Source organism: Arvicola amphibius, chromosome 13 (assembly GCF_903992535.2).
Source record: "Arvicola amphibius chromosome 13, mArvAmp1.2, whole genome shotgun sequence".
Classification (NCBI taxonomy): Eukaryota; Metazoa; Chordata; class Mammalia; order Rodentia; family Cricetidae; genus Arvicola; species Arvicola amphibius.
The window spans coordinates 1,968,263-1,983,661 of NC_052059.1; the positions used below are offsets into that span (position 1 = coordinate 1,968,263).

At 46.0% G+C, this 15,399-nt stretch overlaps 1 protein-coding gene across 4 annotated transcripts in view; it reads right to left on the minus strand.

Moving 5' to 3' along the window:
* Clybl (citramalyl-CoA lyase) overlaps window positions 1–15,399 on the minus strand; it is a 287,801-nt gene that overhangs the window by 63,486 nt on the left and 208,916 nt on the right. Inside the window, exons 8-9 of one of the 4 annotated variants that reach the window (XR_006020670.1) lie at window positions 6,926–7,041; window positions 3,390–3,679 (exon numbers count right to left, since the gene is read on the minus strand). The exons of 1 other annotated variant lie outside the window; for it this stretch is intronic. Coding sequence is in view for 2 of the 3 variants with exons in the window: in XM_038310333.1 (XP_038166261.1) it covers window positions 3,584–3,679 (96 nt within the window). In the remaining variant the exon portion in view is untranslated. Of the gene's footprint in view, window positions 1–3,389; window positions 3,680–6,925; window positions 7,042–13,361; window positions 13,381–15,399 lie in introns of those variants that run through there. 2 more of the 4 variants (XM_038310333.1, XM_042054113.1) reach the window with 2 other exon arrangements.

Below are 15,399 nucleotides of genomic sequence, written 5' to 3' on the forward strand. Positions count from 1 at the left end.
CCACAAAACTATTGAAAGCAAGGTGTTCCAGGCGATAATGACTTCTATTTTAGAGAGCGGAACACCGCATGGTTGGTTCTATTGACCCAGCAAAATATGCCAAGCAACAAGAGACTTTCAAATTCAAACTATAGGCGGTGAAGTCTTCATTCCCCGGACACAATTTCCCGGCTATTCCCGGCTTGTCTCTCGAGCAGTGGGAGCCAGCGCGGCCGGCCGGGTGGACAACTGAAGGCTCGAGAAACTCCCTAACGTGTGTCCTAGCCCGGGCCTCATCCGGCGGGAATTCCCCTCACCCTTTCAATAAAACATGACTGTACAGATACAATCCTCTATACATTAAAATGAGTTTGTCACAGATTGTCATTAAGACCTCAGTAAAACAATGAAGACATTATTGGGTACTCCCCCCTCCCCCGGGCAAGGTATTAAAGGAATAAAGCAATCTACACCACACGGGTCCTATTGAGATTAATGGAAAAATTATGCAAAAAAATCGCAATTTCATTTTCCCGTGACGAGGCTTTGCGTCGATCCAGTCAGTCTTGCTTCGCACCTGATGATTTATTAAACTAATCTGCGGCGATCAACCGCTGATGTTCTCAGCTCAATCTTGTCCTGGCTCATTTTCTAAGTAATTGTTTCTCATTAGTTCTGATAATGTTTTAATAGTGTTATCCATAATTTAGCCCCCTAGAATTAATAACAAGGGGGGGAGCAATAGGGCAAAGTGGCTGTCATGAGTGACAGAAAAATATAAACAGGTATGCTTCTTTTTAATTAATCTGATGAGCAGCCAAGTCCCCTTCCTGTGTGCCCTTCCCAGCACAGAAGATGAAGGCCCACTTCATTTCCCAGGGTTTAGAGAACTCCCTCAGCCTTGGCTGCATTTCTGCAAGCCCTGCTCTGTCACCTACTCATGGTACCAGGGATGTGGGTGGAAGAACCGGGGAATCTGCCTCTTAGCTTCTTTATGTTTTAAGATTCTATCTCTCAGGGAATGAGGTTCTGTGGGACTCCGGTAGACACTAACCTCTCTTCTAGGGCCCTTGTTAGGGTATCTGCTCAGAGAACTGGCAATTGGCCCACATCTTTATCTCCTGTGGGCCTCAGTCTTGTGATCCTACCCCAGATGGGATCTCTTGGTTACAAAGATGATCAACCTCATGTCTGAGAAGGCTTTGCCAAGTAGGTGGTTTTGAGCTGGGTATGGTGGTGCAAGGCTATAATCTCAGTACTTAGGAGGATGATGCAGGGGGAGACCTGTGAGTTTGAGGCTAGTCCAGGATACATATCAAGATTCAGAATCAAAATCAAAACCAGAACCAAACGAAGTGCTTTTGTATGAACAAGGAAGTTGGTGATAAGGACTCAGAGATAATCCAACACAGCAGAGACCTAGCAGTCCATGGCCCTGTTGCTGTGGACTGGGAGGACTCACGAGGCCCAGCTCTTAGCACCACTTTGAAAGATCGCTTTCTTTGAGGACTCTACGGCTTCTACCATATACAGGTGGGGCTTCCTCGGAGGGAGGCCCTTGCTTGTGGAGGCTTGGGGGCTGAGGCATTGCTGAGTGGAGGCCAGGACATGTACCCTCCAATCCTTTTACAGCCAAAGGCTATCTGAACCAGTGCTGTTTCTGACACCAGTATGTGTGTGTGCACGTGTGTGTGTGTGCGCGCTTGTGTTGACAGGTATATCAAGGCCCTCCAGTCTCTGCTGGCTTGTGAACAGTCTTTCTAAGTCTTTGTTTTAAGGGAGAAGCGTGGACCCCCATGGTTCTAGCTTACTCTGTGTACACTTGACTTCATGATTCCAGATGCAGCATGGGGAGTTGGGGATGCTCCTCACCCAGAAATGCTGTCCACTGCCCCTGTCCGCTGTCCTGAAGCACCATCTGCCGGACGACAGCTCCTTCTTTCCACTTTCTGGGGTAGCAAGAGGTGGCCCAGGTGAGGCATGATGACTTCTTAACAAGGGGCTTCATAGGGTAGGGGAGACACAGGGTCCAGAGCAGGCAGGCCTCATCTCTGTTTACAAACTAGCCCCTCAGGGTTCCTGCTTGTGAATATTCACGTCTCAAGAACATGTTTCTCCAGATCTATCAGGTCTGCATCTGGTTCAGCCACATGCCAGTCAGAGCGTGGTCTTCCCCTTCCTACCTGGCAACTGGGGTTGATGGTGGTGGCAATGGTTTCTGGCCTGGCATTGCTGTGATGGTATGGCATTCACCTCCGAGGGTGAAAAGCAGACCCCGATGGGGCACCAGAAGGGCCTAAGGAGGGGGGAGAAAAACGAAAGTGGAAAAACAACTGTTTTCTATTTACAAATTTAAATAAACAGAACAGCCTTCCCCCGCGGTGTTTGTCTAAGAGGAGCAGCCACGCCGCTGAGTAGGTCATGAAAAGGTTGGTGTGGAGTTTTAAACTTCCCATTCTGCTAATTTCTTAAAGAACAGGAGTCCAGAGTCTCCGCACAAAAGCTCATGATTTTAATGAGGAAGAGAAACAAAATCTCCGCTTGTTGGTGTTTCAAACTTCATTGGCGTCCTCTGGCAGGCACAAGTTGATCCTCTGAGGCTTCAATACCCTTTCGCCTCCAGTGGAAGGGTACCGTGCTGAATAGGGAACAATGGCTGGTTGTTATGTTTGTTTACCCTTCCCCCAAGCTGGGTTAACCTCTTCAAAACAGCTTTCCTAAGCCCGTTAACCACACCACCCATATGACCCACAGCCTCATCTCTAATGTGATGCAAATCTCAGGGGGCCATATGCACCGGCCTGTGGCTTTGTGTCCTCTGGACGTACAAGTTTATGGCTGAGGGAGTCCTATCTTGGCCCTACGTTTACAGGGGGGGGAAATGGCCTCAATGGCAAACAGTTAAGCAGGAAGATAAAGGGGAGAATGAACGGTCTTGTTTTCCCTGCATTCATTTTTTTTTAATTGCCAGTAACTGTTGACCTCAAGTATTCGCTCAAGATGAGAGCATTCGGGGTCACCATATGGATAGAACATTTGAGGGGGCAGTGGCTCCCCCTGGAATCAGTTCTGAAAGTTGATTTTTTTTAGAAACTGTCTTTTATAAACCGACATGATACCTGACATTTTCAATGTTATCTTTGTCATTTTATCTGATTACTCAGAGTGCTGATAATCTTGATTTTGATATTATTCTTTAAGAACTTAGCCTCAAAGTTATCTGTGGCGTCCACTGTACAAATGCATAATATTGGAGATATTTCCTAATAAAAGAAGAATGGGGGAGAGTATACACAGACCAGAATACCTGTTTCATTGAGGACTTAACTTCTCCCCACCCATCCTTCCTCCCCATGAAACAATAAACCCATATTTATAACACATTAATAGACAACAGTAAAGCCATGAACTTAGATTCCAAGGGAAGAAAATTTATTGTTAGAAAAACTGGTCAGTAAGACACAGGAGGAGGGCGGGAGTCATGACGAACATGAACTGTAAATGAAACAAGGTTTCATTTGATCGGGCATGCTAGCACGCTGCCCTGGGTACCGCGACCCACTGTATCCATTCAGCCCGCCTGAGGAGGGCTTCATTTAACAGATCATTTTTCCTTGATGGATGTGGCAAGCGTAACAATGTTGTGGGCCTGCTTCAGTAATGGCATGTCGATCATACTTCCTCGGAAAGTAAAGGCTCCCTGGAAAACAGAATACAAACTTCCTGAAAGAATGCTCGAAAATTATAGGCTTCTTTTCTTGCGTGCACTCTTGTATGGCGAGAACATTTTAGATACCACCTGAGTGATGCTGACTTTCCTGCCCAGCTTTTGAGAAAAACCAGAGCAAATTGCAGGGGACAGATTTCTTTTTATCCTCCTACAGAGGCAAGGAAGTGGGAAAAAAAAATCCTTCAGCATTTTAACAGAGAGGAAAAAAAAAAAAAAAACACACCAGACACAAAACATGGCAAACTGTTCCTGTCACTCTTAAAAAAAAAAAAAAAAAAAAAATCAAACAGAAAACAGCTGTGGAAGAAAAATTTAAATATTTCCTTATTTCATTTTGAAATATTGTGTGGGACTCTGAAGCAGGGTATGCGCTCTGGTGAGTGATTACTGTTTATAAAAAGTCCATTATCAGCTTAATGTATGCTTCCTTCTCACCAGACTCAGTGAAGCTGTTATTCCAGGGTGAGGAGAAAATAGGAGGTTGACTCTAGTGAACCAAACGAGGCCATGCTGCTGGGCCGCATCAATGACAAAGCGGGCACTCTCTGTTGGCCACACGGGGAGGTGCCTCTGCCCCCCCAACCTCTGCGCACCCCCATATTGCAAATTCTTTACTTCTTAAACCTTCTGTAAACACCCACTCAATGTGGTGTGTGATAGGAGTCCTGTTCTAAGTTAGGACACTGGGGCCTACAGTAGTGAACCTTCCAAAGTTACATGACTGGGAAGGGTTAGGGTTACAGGTAGCCCCAAGCCACCCAACTTCAAGTCTTCACTGGAATCAACAGGACAATTCACCAGACAGAACGCAGCACCCAGATCCTGCTGCGTCACAAGTATCAGTGTTTCCGTTGGCTTTGAGTTTTGTTGTTTCTCCCTAACACAGGCTACCCTTCGATTCGCGGCAATCTTCCTGCTTTGGTCTTGGGAGGGATAGCATTACAGGTATGAGCTACCAAATCTGGTTTTATGTCCTTTGTGTGTTGGTTTTGAGACAGGGTCTCATCATGTAGCCCCAGCCTAGAACTTGTTATGTAGACAGAGCTGGCTTTGAACTCAGAACAGTTCTCTCTGCCTCCTGAGTGCTGGGAGTAAATGCATGGGCTACTGTGCCTGGTTTTTTTCAATAGGTTTTTAAAAATTGTCTTTGAAGTGCTAGAGATGAAACTCAGACCCTTCTAGTCAATGGCTCTACCCCTGAACCACACCAGTCCAGTCTGGTCACTTGTTCTCAAGGATGTGCCAAGAGAGACAGCAGGTGCCTCTGGAGATCTGGAGGTGGAGCCATCCTAACCCTCGAGAGTTCATTTGTATATAGCACAGCTCATTCCCTGTTTCATAAGGCAAAGTACAGCTTGTCAATAGTCGGCGTTGCCCTTGCTGTTCCTTCCTGCACAGGACTTCTGGGACGGACATGCTGGGAACAGCCATGAGGGTTCTGAGAGAGGCACAAAGGGTGTACTCATAGGAAGGAAGTAAACAACTCGTAGCAGACAATCCTTGGTGATAAGCTTCAGATTTTACCTTCCAATAGAGAGAGATTTAAAAGCCTACATAACAAGAATTTTTCCAGGAATGTCTGACCCTCTTAGCCTCAGAATAATGAACCCGACTCTTAGGCACATCTGTGTGACATAAATCCTGTATTTGGGTCACTTTCTGATTCTCTCTCTTTTACCATTTTTACCTTCAATTGGCCTTTGGCCCGGTCCATATACCCGAGAGCTAATTTGGGCCATCTAGGACCATGATGAATTTCATGAATCTGGGTGGGGAGGTTCCCCAGGTTAGCATTCCACGGAGATCAGGGCTTGGGTCCCATGCTGTTTTACAAGGCAATAGTCTAGTTTTCCCATTGGAGAAAATGGGGACACACAAAGGCCTCTTGGAGCACCGCCCACAAGTGGATTATGGCCCCTGTAAAACAGTACATCTGTCCTTCCAAGGTTTAGCCAACAGGCTGAAGAGAGAACGTTAGCATAGATGCACATGAAATAAAACAAACAAAAGAATGATGAGCCCTGGATCAAAAGAGATGTCTTTTGGACCACGTCTCCTGAAATTGTATCGCCTTCTAGATAAGCACACTGGAGATGAGAAATACTTCCAGCAGTTTTTCAAGAGAGAAAGAACATTTCTTTCTTTTGTGGAGGCATATCTGGTTTGATTTCTTTTATTATAGGGGGAAAACAAGATGTAGCATCCTTGTTCTCTTTCCTTTATCACTGCAAATTGAGGACTTCAGTGTCCAGAAATGTAGGAACTGGCAAGAAAATCCACATGCCTTCATACATCAATTCATAATATGCCTGTTGTTATTGCTATTGTTTTATAATATATATAGGTTTATCTGAACAATGTAAACAGTCTGGTGGTAAGGACTTTTTTTTTTTTAAATGCAACTGGTCAAAAAGCTATGTCGATTTTCAGGGGCAGTTTGAAGATGATGGAGAAGTTTCCATTTCACTGGCTGATGCTTTTTTTGGAAAATTGACATCCCATTTCAAAAAATGTGAGAAACATCTATCATCTTGAAGATTTAGGTTACAATTTTGTTTTAAGAGCCTTTAAGGCACCAGAGATGTGGCTCAGTGATGAAGAAGAAGCTTCTGCGGAGGACAGAGTTTGATTCCCAGCACCCGTATGGTGCTTCACAATGTCGGTAACTCTAGTTCCAGGGGGCCCAAAACCTTCTGGCCTCTGCAGGTACTGCATTCGCAGCAGGCACACACATCCATGGAGGCAAACAGGGTTTCTCTGTGAGGTTTTGGAGCCTGTCCTGGAACTAGATATGGCCTCAAACTCACAGAGATCCGCCTGCTTCTGCCTCCCGAGTGTTGGGATTAAAGGTGTGCGCCACCACAGCCTGGCGAGGAAATCATTCTTACACATAAAAGTAAATAAATCCTTTTAAAATGCTTTTAAACAAGACTGTGCTTGTAACCAAATACTTTAAGAACCACACTGACAAGATAAGAACAGCTATAATCTTTCGAACAGTTACTAATCCCTGAGCCACAGCTGCAGCTTTGCGTACTTTGCTTCATAAATACCGCCCACAACAGCAGTTAGGAGGAGATACTATCATTCATCCTGTGAAAAATAGATTTTGGAGGCTGAGAAAGAGGCTTGGTCTGTAAAGTGCTTGTTTCATAAGCAGAGGATCTGAGTGCAATCTCCAACACTCGGGAAAGAGGTCAACAAAGCTGCAAGTACCTGTAATTCCAGCAATGGGGAGGCCGAGACGAGTGGACCCCTGGGGAAGGCAGGCCAGTCAGTCTAGCTGAAATGGTTCAGCACTCCAGGATCCACAAGACATCCCGTCTCAAACACTAAGGTAGAGAGCAATAGAAGACACCTGTCGGGGACCTCAGGCCTTGATGGGCAACAGCACAAACACTTTAAAACCTTTTCCGCTTCATTTTGGTTGAAAGCGTACACTAGAAAAACAACCTGATACAGTCGGACACATTACCAACACCCACAGTACTGTGCTATAGCGCTCCGGATCTATTTTGCAAAATTAAAATTGTACCCAGCAAGCAACTCCCCTTTGCCCCCAGCCTTGTTGCCCTGCTTCCCCGACCTCTGTTCCCAAGACTTTTTTTTTTTTTTTTTTTTTTTTTTTATCCATTCTCACCCTATAATATAACTGAAGAACCTGGTACAAATCCATCCTGGAGCTTATTAGGATAGAATGAAAACAAAACATGTTTGTTTTCTAAAGATTTATTTTAAATTACATACATGTGTGTACACCTGTGTGTGGGTCTATGCTCAGGAGTACAGGTACTCATGGAACTAGGAAGACGGTACTGGAGCCCTTCGAGCTAGGGTTATAGGTGGTTGTGAGCTGCCTGACGTGGGTTCTGGAAACCAGAACTCAGGCTCTCTGCAAGAGCAGTGTACACTCTCAACCAGTGACCCACCTCTCTAGCCTCAAAACATGTTTACCTGATTCAAATCTTGTGTGTTCTTAAAAGCCTTTGGATTGAAAAATGTGCTAAGCATGTTCGGTGATTAGCCGAATCAGACTCTCACACAAATAACCAGTCTGATGTGGCTGTGTTATTTGTGTTGGAGGGGGTGTGTTAAATTACAGTTTCCAGGCTCAGTACACAGGGTTAGGATGCTGAAAGCCTGGAGGTTGGCCAGGGATTGTGTCGCAATTCCAATGCACTCCTGAGTTTGCGACCTTGAGTTTTTGCTGAAGTGACCAGGTTGTAAGTAGAAGCTTACAAAGTGTGAGACCCCTCGTGACCCCGTGACCTCTTACAACGTGTCCTCGTGGTGCTCAGCCATGGGCTTTTCTCAGGCCAGTCATTAGTCACCGATCATCCATCCATTGTGGGCAGAGTAGCCTGTGCCAGGCCCTGGGGAACAGGAGGGGAAAGACTGCACCCCTACCTTCTATGAGCTTCCAGTCCTGGGAGCAGAGAAGCAGTCAATGCCTCATGTTGGAAGGCGCAGAGATCTATGGATCTACAGTGGCTTTTCCCCAGGCGGCACCGTCCTCACCAAGTTGCACGCTCCATAGCTATGAGGCTGTGCATTCAGCGATCATCGCACACATCCCATGACAGCGGCCCTAGGACTCAAACCCTGCAGACCTTCATTCTAGAGGGACTGATGGCATCATCCATCCTTGTAGATCCCCAGTCAGTGGCTTGGCACTTATTGCATACAGGTCTGCGATTTAGAGTCCAGAAGTGGGTGGGGGCTGACATCATGGTAGAGTTCCTGTCATCTGTATGGTGTGTGTGTGTGGGGGGTAGATCTTGTGACTCGCTGAAGTCATTCCTGTGAGAAAAGGGCACTAAGCGCTGGGGATGTAGCTCAACAGTGAAGCAGTACCCTCCACTACCCTAGCATATGAGATCCCCAGCACCACAACCCAGAGTGGCCCTGAAGTTACAGGAACCACCTCCTTGACTGAAGCCTTTCAGGATGGATGTTTCCTTGGGGAAGTGGTGGGATGGGTTGCATCTATGGGAAGGGATCAATTTCTGGCACTCAGCACCTGTACTTTTTGGTATGTTTTTTCTCCTCTAGAGCACTAACAGACCAGTTTGCTAGACACTGACGCTATTACTCTCTCTTCTTCTGCACCAAGGTGGAACCTGGCCTCAGGCACTTGGAGGCAAGTCCTCTGACTTAGAGCTACATACCCAGCTCATGAATGGGAGGAAACAAAAAAAGGAGGGAGAGAGGGGGAAGGGGAGAAGAGAGGAGAGAGAGAGAAAGAGAGAGAGAGAGAGAGAGAGAGAGAGAGAGAGATTGAGATTGTGTTTGTGTGTCCCCTTGTCATAGTTATTTGTGAGCTAGAGAGGGAAGGGACAACAGGGGTTTAGTGGGATGAGAAGAAACTCAAGTCCTACTGGTTGTCACTGGGCCTTTATTTTATTCTTTATTTTGGACAACAGGGAGGGCCTGCGGTTGTTTGAGCGAACTTTGCTACTGTACATGATCGCTGGGTCCATAAGTCACTCTGACACACGCAGTGAGGGTCCATACCAACTGGTCTCAGGAACCCGGAATCTTGCCTCTCTCCCTGTCAAACTGTGTGGGACCCTGGTTCACCTCAGGTCCTTTACTATTTGGTGTAGTGAGAGCCTACAGCATGCGTGGTGTAGTTAGGTGGGGGATTTGCTACAGCAGGGAATAAGGTGTATGTGTCCCTGACCTCATGAAGCTTTCACCTAATGCAAGAAAAGGCATTAAATGACCATCTATAGGAACGATAAAACACAAACGGTATATGTACATCCAATAGGAAAGCAGGTACAATGGGGAAGCACACTCAACAGGGAACTTGGTAAAAGATCTGGTGTCTCTTTGGTAAGTACACTCAAGTAGAGACATGAAGGATATTAACAATTATTGGAGGGGGGCAAGAAAAAAGTAACCAGGGCACAGGGCAGTCAGTTCCCCAGTGGGACCCAGAGCTGGGTTACCCATGGGACAACAGAAAATGAAGTTAGAAACTATCTGCAAGTTTCATTTTCCACCTGTGATCATCCCCGGGTTTGGAAACATTCACTGGCTAGCTGACCAATACCTAAGTCTCCAGCAGGACAATGGCTGACCTCAAAACTTTAATGTTGACGTGAAGTGAGGTTAACTAGTGTCAATGACTTAACCATTCAAGGGAAATCAAGTACATCCCTTTTGTGGTACTTAAGGGTCAAGGAAATCAGAGAGAAGGCACCATCAAAATGGGGGCAGTTCAGGCAAGAGAGAGCTTTGAGGAACAGGTGGGATTTTTATTTTTGTTTTAGTTTGTTTCTATTTTTATTTCGTTGAGACAGGGTGGAACTCATTCTGTAGACCAGGCTGGCCTCAAACTCAGAAATCTGCCTGCCTCTTCCTCTGCCTCTGAGTTGAGACTAAAGGGTGTACTGCTAACCCTGGTAAGGAGCAGCTGGGTTTGTTTGTGTTGTGTTTTGGAACAGGTGTTTGTTAAAAGTCAAGTTTCGAAGGTCAGTTGTCAGATGGCTGTGTGGAGGGATTTGGGGAAATGGCAGACTACACATTCAGAAGCAGGCGAGGGGTCAGAATTCTCTGCTGTGCAGGAGCCCCACATCTCTGGTCACCAGAGACTCCTCAGGCAAGGCAAAGGAAAGGTCCCAAGGATCACGGATCAGCGGTGCAGTCCTGGAACCTCAGGCCTTTGAAAGAGCACAGTGTAGGATACAAATGGCTGAAGGCTTCTTTAGGGTCTGAGGAAAGGGGACAAATGTCCAAATTCAAGTGGTCCAGATGAGAGGTCATGGTTCTGATAACTCACTAGCTGATGGGCTTGTCTGGGACAAAACTCCTGATCCTGCAGATGCCGGGGGCTGGTGATGCTCTGTCCTAGGTGCCTGCATCACCAATACCTGTTCTTTCTGGGACCATGGGGAGGAGGGTAACCTTTTTTCCTGTGAGCCCTACTCCCCCAATCAGGAACCTAACCACTGGATAGCTAAGGGCTGGCTGCTCAACAGGACCCTCAGGAACAGGCTCCCTGGTTTTTGTCCCCCTGGCTAGCACTAGGAGAGGCAATGGGAAGATTCCCTTAGCAACTGCATTAGCTACCATACCAATACATTCGAGTAAACCGCATCCCCAGCAAATCCCACAGCCAAACCTGGAGGACGGCAATATTATTAGAAAGATCCATCACCAAAAAAGATTTTTTTCCTTTTTTGTTTTACTGTTATTGTTGGTATAGAAATTTGAACCAGGCCCATACACGCTAAGTGTTCTCCCACTGTGTGACACTTCTGGTTCCAAGAGTGTTCATTTTGACTGTCCCTTTTCCACTTTGTTTTGTTTTTTGAAACAGAGTTTCTTTGTGTAGCCTTGGCTGTCCTGGAACTCACCATGTAGATCAGGCTGGCCTCGAACTCAGATCTGCCTGCCTCTGCCTCCTAAGGGCTAGGATGGAAGGGATGTATCACCAGACCAGGTTGATGGTATTTTTATGCTTTTACAAAATGTTTTCTGTATTTGAGACAAAGTCTTGCTATGTTTACCAGGTTGGCCTCAGATCCAGAGCAAACCTCTTCCTCAGGGCTCTTTTCTAAGTCATTTCTAATTTGCAATGTGATGAAGGTATCATTTCAAGTTTTAATTTTAACTTTAAATCTTACTTATTACTCTCTCTCTCTGTGTGTGTGTGTGTGTGTGTGTGTGTGTGTGTGTGTGTGAATTCAGACAGGTGACCTTCCACCCAGCCTCTGATAGGCAATCCATCTAAATGGTGCTAAGTGTATAACAGATCTGATGGAGGTCAGCTGTCGCCTGACTGGGAATGCAGGAGAACCTGGGTGGTGGCAACTTGCTGAGCACCTCGGGAAGGTCCTTCAGCTTCTGACGAAGCTAAGCTCAGAGAGGCTTTAAGAGCCCAGCTCCCACAGTTTTCCAAGTTAAAGCCTGGAGAAGGCCCCCCAGCCTTTCCATCCCTTCTCTATTGCTCCATGGCTTTCAAAATTCATAGCAAAGAACCACGGATGTGAAACAGAACACAGGTGTGTGATCTCTACACAGCTCTAGTCAGACCTTGCTTTCAAGGGTACTGGGCATGTGCACCACAGAGCCCCTCTAGGGACTACCTCCAAACAGAGAGAGAACATGATCCATGGTAGACACACTCCGGTTGTAATCCTTAGTCTGTTGCTGTCATTCACAGGAAAAAAGGTTGTGATTTTGTGGGGTTTCCCTTAAGGCCACTTGTTGTAGAGGTTTGGGTCTGCGCTTGAATCCGCAGGTACCTGATCTCCGTGCACGATCTCCCACAAACGCAGGTACTGTAACAGACTCGAGTCTTCATCTCTAAATCGTGCCCATAAGGTTGCAAAGATTAAAGAAAGCCTACAGTGGCCTTACAGGCTCTCTGCCAGTGATATGACTCAGGGGTTAAGAGCACTGGCTGCTCTCTAAGAGATCCTGGGTTCAGTTCCCGGTACCCACATGGCAGTTCACAGCTGTCTACATCTGTAGTATCATGGGACCCAAATCACTCTTCTGGTGGGCAGCAGAGAAGAAGACAAATCACTCATTGCATAAAATAAATAAATCTTTAAAAAAAGAAATAAGGAAAAGAAACTAGAGTCAGGAGGGCTAGTTCTTTGACAGAGCATCAGTTGGAAGACAGATAGATTTACAAGAATTTAGAAAGGTAGAGAAAATGCTCACTGATTCCCAGAATCAGAACAATGGCCAACGGTCAAAACGGGTTAAATTCTAAGAATCTGGAAGGGAACGAGCAGGGGATGAGTGGACAGAGTGAGCTCACAGTTAGTTTTGTAAAGAAGAAGCGTGAAATTACTCAGTTCTCACCCTGTGCAGAAAATGAAAAAAATCTGTGTGTCATCCTGGGTAAGATCAACTCAGGTCCTCACTGGCAGGTTTAGGAGTCAGAGAAGTAAGGATTCTGGAAGGCGGCTTTGGAAGGCGCTAGGTTAGAAAGGTTGAAGCAAATGTGCAGGGGAGCTGAGGTGAGCATGACCTGAGGCTCCGGGACGCTGGTAAAACCCTGCACTCCCAGCACTCTGGAGGTGGAGGCAGGAGGACCAGAGTTCAGGGTCATCCTCAGCTAATTAGTGAGTAACCAGGCAATCAACCAAACCATACTTCATGTCAAAATAAGCCACAGCTGCTGATCCCAGTTAGTAAATGCCACGATACCCCAATGTTTGGCTAAGATCAATAATGTTAAGGTCTTAGGTTTATTCTCTTTTTGAAATCTGATATAAATGGGCTACCATGAACTAAAAAATAATTTAAGATTATTAGAATACTAATGTCTTTTTTAAAGTACAGCAGATGGGGAAATAGTCTTTTAATTTTTCTAGACGACCACAAGAAGTCAATATTGTGGATACTGTGGTGGCCACATCAGTACTCAGGGGATCATTTGAGTTTGAAGCCATCCTGTTCTTCATAGTGAGGTCTAGGTCAGATGGGGATAAACAAAAAAGCCCTGTCTCAAAGGCAAAAACAAAACCCAGCAATTTATTTTCAGCACAGTTGAAAATTTGTAAGAAGCTGGCTCAATAGTGTTTCCTAAGCGTGTTTTAAGCACCCATTTCCGTCTAGCAAGCCACAGGGAGACGTGGAGGCAGCAGACAGAATTCTTGGCTCTCTAGGAAGGTGAGACTCTTCCACGTTTCCTCCATCAAGTCCTACTAAAGTAGAAAAGACAGAGAATTCTGGAAATGCTTGACTTAGATTTTTACTAAAATAAAATGTCATTTGTTAGCTTTTAACATAAACAAGAACAACAACATATCTCCATAAAACACCAAAAGCCAGGGCTGGAGAGACGGTACGTCAGCTAAGACCCCTTAAGTGCTCTTGCAGAGGACCAAGTCTGGCTTCCAGTGTCCACACCAGGCAGCTCACAAGTACCTGTAACTCCAGCTCCAGGGTACCTGGAACCTCTAACCCTCGTGGGCACTGAGCTCACACACACACATAATGAAAAGTAAACCTAAAAGCACCAATAGTTTAGAGAATTCCTTGGACTTCTCTTCTATAGTCAGTTAAAAGATTGAGACGACGATGGTGTATGCAGGTAGAGGGGTGAGACATGAAGTAAGATTTTCAAAAAGGAGGAAGTGAGGAAGGGCAGTGATGAGAGGAAGGGCGAAGACCACACAGACGGCATGTCTACAGAGCTAGCGTCTAAGAGGGAGAAAGAGGGCAGACACTCGAGGAGCAAAATGGCCCTTTCCTGGCCCTGTGTATCCTTGCTGGGAGTGCAGCATCTGAGTGATGAAACCCTGGGTGGCACGAGGCTCCTCCAGCCTTACTGTGACCCTCTCCAATCTACCCTGGGCGTATGGAATAGGTTAGAGTGAACTGAGCCAATCAAAAGCCTTCCAGGGCAGGGTGGATGGACAGGACAGGGTCAGGACAGGCCTGGGAGGAAAGGGGCAGAACCACGTGGGGTCTGATAGCAGGGAGAGTGGGGTGACCACCTGCAGTCCACTTCTTCCTTGTTGGTTCTTGTTTCAAGATCAGAAGGCGCTTGTCTGTGCAGAATTCTGAACTGCCCCTATGAATCCTTTTAAGAGTCTATCTGGGGGTTGAGGAGACTCAGGAGGAGGCGCAGTGGGTGAAGTCTTTCTGCACAAGTATGAGGAGCTGAATCCAGATCCTGAGCACCCATGTAAAAGCTGGGTGCTGTGAGCTGTGGTATCCCCAGGGCTGGGGAGATAGAGCTGTGAAGACAGGAGTCGGGGTAGGGGTGTCTGCTGTGTCTGCTGGCCATCTAGCTAGCCTAGCAAAAGGGCAAACTCCAGGCTCAGTGAGAGAAGACCTCTCAAAAACTAAGGTAGAGAATAAGAGAGGACGATGCCTGATACTGACCCCTGACCTCGACACATGCGCACACCAGTGTGCACAGCAGCACAATACCCACGCACAGACAGGCAGACATCACACACACAGCATGCACACACACATATAAATCACCTCCAGTCTGTCATTCATGCGAGTGTTCACTGTTACCCAGAAGAAAACATATTTGCACTATTTTATTGAAGAACGGGGGTCACAGCTTTATAACCACATTGGATATGAGTGATTTCCAAACAGATCTGACTATAAGATATATTTAAGAAAGTGTTCAGATGTGGGAAGATATAAATACAGAGTAAAGCTATTTGGATTATAGTACCTTTAAGAATTAGCTTTAACGAATCATATTAAAGATGAAGTCAACAAGTTAAAGTTACCAGACAACCTATGCAAAATGAAAACAAACTAAAACTAACAAAATAAAAATCCCCCTATCCCTTCGTGCTGGACTGGCCCTTTGCCTTTAAAAACAAGGCGAGTTAAGAGCAGCATGGGAATTCGACTACCGTGGTTTGGTGTGTTTTTCTTTTTTTAATTGTAACTTAGTGTGTACCAAATTTGCCGCAAGCCATTGGTACACTCAGATTTCCTAGGGCTGGGCTTTTTGGAGTGGATATTACGGCATATAGCTCTGGAAACTCTAAATGAACAGGGACACAAAGGGAAAAGCAGTTACCGGGAATCGCAGGAGTACGTTTCCGCCCCATCTTTCATTCTGACCCGGATTCACTGAGCACTACTCGGATTGTTGTTCAGAAATAGACGGCAAAGGCTGTGGGTGGTGGGATGGGTGGCTGGGCGGCAATGGGGACACACTGTCATCTATTAGCGGTTCAGTTCTT